Source organism: Cotesia glomerata, unplaced genomic scaffold (assembly GCF_020080835.1).
Source record: "Cotesia glomerata isolate CgM1 unplaced genomic scaffold, MPM_Cglom_v2.3 scaffold_149, whole genome shotgun sequence".
In the NCBI taxonomy this organism is placed as follows: Eukaryota; Metazoa; Arthropoda; class Insecta; order Hymenoptera; family Braconidae; genus Cotesia; species Cotesia glomerata.
The window spans coordinates 7,242-16,024 of NW_025401875.1; the positions used below are offsets into that span (position 1 = coordinate 7,242).

The 8,783-nt window shown below is 26.7% G+C and overlaps 1 protein-coding gene across 1 annotated transcript; it reads left to right on the top strand.

Annotated features, from left to right (window-relative positions):
- Positions 1–2,780: 2,780 nt before the first annotated feature.
- On the top strand, positions 2,781–8,541 carry LOC123273858. The gene is made up of 5 exons (XM_044741328.1): positions 2,781–2,946; positions 3,131–3,247; positions 4,215–4,496; positions 4,587–4,646; positions 6,754–8,541. Exons 2-5 carry the CDS (start codon positions 3,149–3,151, stop codon positions 8,539–8,541), a joined length of 2,229 nt encoding a protein of 742 aa, XP_044597263.1. The 5' UTR covers positions 2,781–2,946; positions 3,131–3,148.
- Positions 8,542–8,783: the final 242 nt, after the last annotated feature.

The following is an 8,783-nucleotide window of genomic DNA, read 5'->3' on the forward strand; positions in this document are numbered from 1 at the left end:
TAGTTGTGTTAAAATAAAAATGCATTTTTTTTTTCCTATGTTTCAAAGATGAAAATAAAATTATGTTTTAACCGTCAAATATCTGGAAAAAATCTTTTTTCTGCACTGTAAAAAATGTATATTGAATTTCACAATGGGCTCCTTGTAATCCTGGACCATAAAATCTACTAATGATTTTTCAAAGTATACATTAAAATTTTCTAAATGTCCCATTGTTAATGTATGCGCACAGGCCATATTTCGCACTAATGCGCATCCATTTACTATGAGACATTTTAAAATTTAATAAGTAAACTTTTAAAAATTATTAGTATATTTTATGTTTCAAGGTTACAAAGAGCCCATAATAAAATTTAATTAACATTTTTCACAATGCAACTTTGAAATTTTCCGCTGATTAATTCGAATTGCGTAGGCTGTATTAAGAAAACATTTCTCTAAATCTAAGACTTTTTCAATTTTTTCTTTGAATAAATATATAATTATCATTAACAATTTTTTTTAACTGATTGAGAATAGTTTCCCAGTTATTCAATTGCTTATTAAATACTAAATTTTTAATTTTTAAAGAAAAAAACAGTGTAGGAGAGTTTGCTTGCTATATTTTCAACGTGTACAGTATATATAAAACAAAAGAAACTAAATGTAAGAATGAATATTTTTCATCGAGGGGCTAAGACAGGATTACAGTTCAGTCGACAGATTACAATCTGTGTTTGTTGGAGCTTAAGTGATATGTATATAATATTTAGATTTCAACAACTGAAATTACGCTTTGTTAATCTCTGTCATTATAGAATATGAAATTTCTTTTGTAGGTTTGAGCTTTATTATTGTTGAATATTTATAGTATTCATATCGCTAATGACTAAATATTATTCCTTTCAGTTTAAAAGAAGTCTAAGTATCAAAAAATTTATTTATTTTTTTACATACTTAGAAAAAAGAATAAGATAAAAAGAAAGATTTTAAATCTCCTTGCCGAATATCTTAATTAGAAAATTAAATAGTAAGTATTTCATGCTTCGAGAGTAGAACAATCGAATAAAAAAAACTATAATTATTGTATAGGAAACTTATCCGAAAAACGTAATTTAAGAAAAAAGTGTAAGTCAGAATTAAATCTATATTATTTTTTTTGTTTAATCAAGCAATGTTTTTGGCATAGTTAAATTGATGAGTCGGAAATAATTTTCCGTACATTTGAATTTTATGAAAAATTCTTATTTTGTTAAAGAAACAGTAAATAATAACTACAAATATTCGGTTCAATCACTTTCATTATAATATTATTTATGTTTTCATTTATCACTTTCTTAATAATTCGACTGAAATTTTAACCCTTTTTTATTCAAAAATTATAGCTTTATCAAATTGAATAAGGATCAGTCAAGTATTTTCTTAACTGTAATCATCAAATAAATCATTATGAAACTTCCAACGTTACGATTTCTCAACCAAAAAGACGGGATTTTTATTATTTACTTCATTTAATATAAAAAAAAAATTTTGTAATTGCTAATTTTTTTCCTAATTGATATATTTCTTGATTACAGAACAATAAACCCTGAAAATGAAAATATAATTGTTTTTCTTGAATTACAGAATTATAAAATCCACAATGTTTTTTTTTATCAAATTCTGAAAACACTGGTTCCTAATGGTTCTCATCACTTTTTATTGTTTCTTAAATTTAAAAATTAATGAATAAATATGTAGTAGAGAAACCAGTTTTTGCGTCGAACAAAAGTTTTTTTCTCATGTACTTTTAAAAGATTTAAATGGAAAGCGATAAATACAGTACTTCTATAAAAACCCTATTTTTCTTTTAACATTTAAATAGAAATCGGGAAGGGAAGAGAAAAAATAGCAGTCGAATAAAATTAGCTAGTTGTCGGAAAGTTTAATGAGCAATAATAAAAAATAAAAAATTATGTTTTATAAAAATAACGAGCTATTTTCAATTTTTAGGAGCTTCTATATGAAAATTTTAAGCTTGAGAAAATACACAGCCGTAATACATTTTTTAACTTAAAGATTATAATTGTAATATTTTCCGGTAAAAACTTTTTGAGAAATTGATTTAAAATTTCTTAATGAACAACGGAAGATACTCGAAAATAAATTATGAGTGATATTGGTGTTAATATCTGAATTTGTTTTGATTGTTTTTTGTTAGCAAAAAAAAAATTGTTTGAATATTTATTTTTACTGTTCAAATAATTTTTATAAGAATTGGAATGTTTGTGAGAGAACATCAGATTTATATCGTTTTTCAATTTTTTGAAATTTTATTATTAAAAAAAAATTGTTTTCTTGTTTAAGCTTAGCACCGGGCGGTGCGCGCAAGTTAAACGACTAATTTATTATATTTTCAACTTCTAATGAAAATTATACGATGAATGCTATATCCCAGGAAAATAAAATTTAATCAAGAATTTTTTGGCTATTTACAGAGCCTATTCAGGTTTTAGATATTTGCAATAGTTTTCGAAATTTTGCCTGAAAACCGAACCTTAATTTTTATTAATTTTATTAATACATGTAAAATTTGCAAATATTGCTTCAATTTTTCTTTACGTTTACAAATAAAATGACAAATCGAACAACACATTAAATGTAATTATCCGTTGCGGTAAAAAATTGTAACCCTAAGAACAGTAGTTCGATATATATATATATATATATATATATATATATATATATATATATATATATATATATATATATATATATATATATATATATATATATATATATATTATGCTGCTCAGCTGGAATAGAAAGAAAAATTGTAAGTGGGCCTCAGAGTTTACTTTTAAAACTGGTGGTGGGGAGAAACGAATCTCGAGTTCGACAGAAACATTCATCAGCTGTGCTGTTACTGTAGTATACAGCTGTATCAGATTGTCTAACTTTGTGCCTCGAGTACACGTAGTCAGATACGTATGTAATTTGTTTTGTTTTAATTATTATTCTGAACATTATTTCATAGTGTCAAAAATTGTTATATTTTATAACACTTCGTGATAATTGGAAGCAGAAACAATTTTATCTATTTAAACATATAAATTATAAGTGTAGAAGTATTAAATAATATACGTTTAACTTTTTCACTTTTTCAATTAAGAATTATTTATTCAGCAAGATGCGCCGAGGGCCATACCAAAAATATTTAGACCGCTATGGTAACTGTGTAATACCTCGTTCAACATACTATAAAAAAAAGAAACAACATAATATAACTGTAAGTATTAACTTTATTTAAAAAAAAAAAAAAAAAAACAATAATATATCATCAATGAATCTTTAAGAATTCGCTTGTAACATTTCTTCGAAATGTAAATAAAAAAAAAAATTTTGCATAGCAGAAAATTTATAAGTTATTGATCAATAAAAAAATTGCGCGGACAGTGGCATATCGATAAAAAAATTTCGGAACTTTTAAAAATTAATTTTTTCAAAATAAATTCTAAAACAGTTCTACAATTTTTAATGTTTTACTAACAGTAAGAAATATATAATTAAAAAATTTGAATTAAAAATGTATTGTCAAAAGGCGGTGTTAAAATTAAAAAAAAATTCATCTTATTTGAAAAAATAATTCTTTTTAATATGTAAGGATGTTACAGCTTTGATAAAAGGCATTCTATGAAAAAATTTAGAAAAAAAATTAAAAATTATTTCATTAGAAACTTTTTTGATAATGAAATTGCAAATTACGTTTCGAAATAGTTCTGATCAGTTATATTTCATTCATTTCGATAGTGAGGTCAAAAAGTTTTATTTTGCTTGTGTGATCTTATAAATTTTAAGTACAATTCAAAGATTATAGTTACACTATATTGTCTTATAGTTACGTTTCTTTCTGATCGCGGATACTACAGTTCATACTTCCTTCGAATTATTTTTATGATTAACTCCGTAAATTATAATACAGTAAATTGAAATAAGGCACTGTTCAAATACATAAATATATATTGAACTAATAAATCAAATTGATTTTAAAATAAAGACAAAAATTATAAGAAATGATTTTTAATTAATCAGAAAAAGTAGATCACAGTATTAAGTAGAAGTTGAAAAAATGAAACAAAAAATTCTTTATGCACTGTACGTTTTATTAAAGCGCTTAAGCATATTCATTTTCAATTTTTGTAAAAAAAATTTTATTTTTATAATTTATTGAAGTATTTAATTTTTTCATATTGCAGAAAGAGAGCCCAGAAGTGGACTACTCTTCAGTCACAGCCGTAGGAAATCCTTACTGTCACAGATCGAAGTATAATTCGGACAATATTGATAATAGCCAAGAATTGCAAGTTGTTGAAATTAGTGATGTATATTCGAGCAATCATATCGAAAATAGCGTGGACAAGAAAAATTATTCGAACTTGTGGCTCCACGATGAATTAGATGACCATAAAAACATAACATACTTATGGTTTCACAATGAGTATAATAAAGAAATTGAGGATAATGAAGCTTGGTTTGACGTAAACATATTCACATGAAATTAAAAACAAAGTAAATGTCAACAATTTTTTTTTATATTCTAACTGTACTGGGATTTTTTGCTTGTGTAGGCTGAAGACATCTTGGATGAACCTTTTCATGAGCCTGCTTCAAATGACCTGCATGATGAGGTATTTCTGAATAATATTATTTTAAGTTTATAAATATAACCTTCGAAAACTTAAAAGAACCACTCGAAAAGTAATTTTGATGCTGTCGGTAGCAATAAAAAAAGGGACAGTAAAAAGTAAAGACACAACAAAACTTATTGAAAAGCGTAGAATAAAAACAGTATTAGAGCTCCTTAATAATTAATTTATAAGATTATAATGTGGATTTCACTCATTATATGTTAAGTGCGATTTTTAAAAATTTCAATATGAATTCAGCTTAAAAAACAAATGGATCTACAATAATTAATAATTTAATTTTTTGTATAAGGAAATAGAAAAAAAGAAACAATTTTTTTTTCGTTAATGAATTAAAAAATATCGAGAATCAAAAGTATCACATTTTTTATGGAAATTTTTAAAACTTGAAACACAAGTCTATTGCTCAATATCGCGGCGAAAAAGTCTAATGTTTTTAGTTTATTTATGTTCAAATCAGTCAGGCACGGAGAAAACAAAAAAATAAAGAAGTACATATAACAAATCCTGTACAACCCTATTAACTTTAAGAAATTGTACTGTGAGTAAAGTCCAGTAAAGAATAGATAATTCGATATTTCAGTTATTCGTTGATTTCCATTTTTTTTTTAAATTAAGTTAAATAATATATTTAATAACATAATCTAATTAGTAAATTCATAATCGTTCACTGAAATGTTCCCAAGAAAACATGACATTAAAAGATGCTACTTTGTATAAATAAAGCAGAGCTTGATGGTTAAGTCGTCTATGAAACCGTTTTAAAGATTTTTTTTTCTCTTATCACTATGGCAGTATATTTTTAATTTAAAATCGGATGTAAGACAAGAAAAAAAAAATTTATTTGTTATGGGTCCTTTATGCTTTAAAAAAAAAAAAAAAAAACAAGATCTTAAATCTAAAAGGGTGTATATTTTTTTTTTTTTTTTTTTTTTTTTTATAAAAATGGACTATTGGCCTAAATCGCAAAGAAATCACAAGGATACTGAAAATACAGACTTCTCAACTTATTCTATTTAAAAAAACATCTCTCCATACATGCCATAAGGACATGTACCAGCGAAAAATATAACTGAAAGATATATAGACAAATAAAGAAAATAAATTTTTTTTTTTAAGTATACATTATTATGATTGATGTAAAAAAATGTTGCAGAATTTGATTTTATTGTATCCAAATCGATAAAAAATATTGTTCTGAAGCTGAAATTTCTAAACATTATCAAACTTGCAAATCGTATTTATAACAGTCCCGAAAAAAATTTTTGCTTGTATAACTCTTACGGTATCAGCAACGTAAACACTTTAAATCGAATAAGTCGAAAAGTTAGTAGTTTTTCAGCCCACCGGGCGTAAAACGACAACTTTACTCCAGCTGTGCTGAACGAAGTCGTCTTTTTCCGCCTTCGTCAAAGAGACAAATCGGTCAACAATTTCATGTGATCTGAGACATTTCTCATTTTACTGCTGTAGTTGTGAAATATATACTAAACTTTTCTAGTTATTTATATTTTTCTGAAATCAATAATTAATTTTTATTAAAAAAACTATACACCACTGTGGCTTTAATAATGTTTTTGCTTTAAGCTAAAAGATCTGATACAAAATAACATTTTTCTCATGTTTTTCATAGGCTTATACTTTACAAATATTTCAGAGTCGATTAAAGAAAAAAAAAATTTTTATACGCCCTTTTAATAAAAAGAACGCGATATAATTATGAACCTAAAAACGTTTCCGGCTTAAAAATAGTCTGCAACTTTTTCTGTCTGTTCAAAATTTTTTAGCTCACTTAATAAGGTTAACAGATATGTACTGTGATTTTACACTTTTAGGATCCACAAAATTTTCGAAAAATGAAAAAGAAACAATAATCAAGACTTAAAACGTATATTATATACACACAAACGTGCTGCTTTTCATCATTGTAAAAACACTATGGTTTTCATCAGTGTCATTGGTTTTCAAAATATTTGTCGTGCAATAAAGAAATAGTTAATAAATTTAATTATCTTCATACTATTTCAATGTAGTAACACTGATGTTCATTCGACTAATAATTACTGTAATCCTTTTTTATTTTTTACAGAAACAAAGTCATCGGAATACTACTGAAGAAAGTTACAATCAAACGCTATGTAAATGTACTTCAATTACGAGAGGTGAAGCATTACTAATGACATTACTGTTGGGAGCTCAGCAATCATTAACGTGGACAACTATAACATCAATATTGTCTCTAATTAACACTTTGTTCGGTGAAAATGTAGTTCCAGAAACAAAATATCAACTTTTTAAAACATTACAACTTAAAGATGAAATGATTTCCTATCATATGTTTTGTACTAATTGTTTGTTTTATATTTGTACTGAAAAGAATTCAAACTCTGGAGACCTGAAGTGTGCGGCTTGTGGGATTGAGAATAATAAATCAAATATTTCATTTTTTTTAACGTTGGACATGGAAACACAACTCAAAACAATTTTACAAGATAGTGAAATACAAAATGCTTTAAACGACCGTTTTGAAGGAAGGATGAAAAAATTGGACGGTAATGTAATAAAAAACATAACTGATGGAGAAATTTACAAGAAATTGTCAGCTGCGAATAAACCATTATCTAATAAATTTAATTTAACATATACTTTCAATACAGATGGATGCCAGGCGTCAAAATCAAGTAAAATTTCAACCTGGCCTATATATGTCATTATAAATGAATTACCTGCTAAATTGCAGATGAAGCATATGGTTATGTGTGGTTTATGGATAAATGAGAAAGAACCGAATATGCAATTATTTTTAAAACCATTCGTTGATCAAGCGAATAAATTGTCAAAAGATGGTTTTCAATGGAAATTAAGAAATAGAATAATTGTTAGCAAATTCATTCCAGTCTGCGCTGTTGTTGACTCAGTTGCGAGATGCAAGCTACTGAACATGAAGAAGTTTAATGGATTATACGGCTGTACATTTTGCGAGCATCCCACTGAATTTGTTGATGGATATAGAAAGTACACTATGTCTACAACAATTCCTCCGCAACGCACTGATGCGTCAATAAAGAACAAGATGGAACTCACAGGTCGAAGTGAATATGGGAAAGATGTTATGGGAGTTTGGGGACCCTCACCACTGATGAATTTGAAATATTTTGACTTGGTTAATGGTATGTCTCCAGACTACATGCACGCTTTTTTATTGGGTGCAGTGAAACAGCACACAAATATACTGTTAACATCTTTTGGTAAGGAGTATTACGTGGGTAGTCCTAATCAGCTAGAAATTATTAATGAGAGAATTATGGAGTTTAAACACCCAACCTGCATAACTCGGTCTCCAAGAATAATTACGGAGAGAGAAATCTGGAAAGCTTCTGAATGGCGATCGTGGTTGCTTTTTTATTCTCTCATTTGTCTAGAGGGCTTACTACCGAAAAAATATTTGGAACATCTAGCTATGTTAGTAGAAGCATTAAATATCATGCTATCAGAAAATATAAAAAAACAAGAACTGCAAGCTGCAGGGTTTTTTTTAATTAAATACGTGGTTTTATATCAAGAATATTTTGGTAAAAGTGCAATGACGTATAACATTCATTTACTTTTACACATTGAAAAAAGTATATCAAATCTAGGACCACTATGGTGTCACAACGCATTCTGTTTTGAAAATGAGAATCATTTTATCTTAAAAATGGAAAAAAGTCCATCGCATGTTGAAATTCAGGTAGCAAGAAGATATATTTTTGAAAAATCTTTGCCATCATTTGGTGATACAATAAAGAAAAGTGATGGATTTACAACTTTTGCGAGAAAACATAACTGGACGATTGAAAAAAACATTTCAAGTAAATGGTTGTACATTAATTGGTAAAGGCAAAAATTATAGTCTAAATACATCAGAGCAAGAGATTATGAATTCTGCAGGAAAATGTCGATCATTTAATAGATTTATTTCTAATGGTGTTCGATATACTTCAGAACACTACCGCGTGTGTCAGAAAATAAACGATTTTATCGTTGAGTTGAAAGATGGAAATTTTGGTAAAATTACAAATATATGCTGTTTCGGAACTGATGATGATGAAAAAAAAATTTATATTTTCTATAGTGAAA

Bases quoted from the DNA above. Each gene is read 5' to 3' on its own strand.
- LOC123273858 (XM_044741328.1), top strand. From the start codon at position 3,149: ATGCGCCGAGGGCCATACCAAAAATATTTAGACCGCTATGGTAACTGT. The intron at 3,248-4,214 runs GTAAGTATTAAC...TTCATATTGCAG, and splicing joins AGAAACAACATAATATAACT to AAAGAGAGCCCAGAAGTGGA. The intron at 4,647-6,753 runs GTATTTCTGAAT...TATTTTTTACAG, and splicing joins CAAATGACCTGCATGATGAG to AAACAAAGTCATCGGAATAC.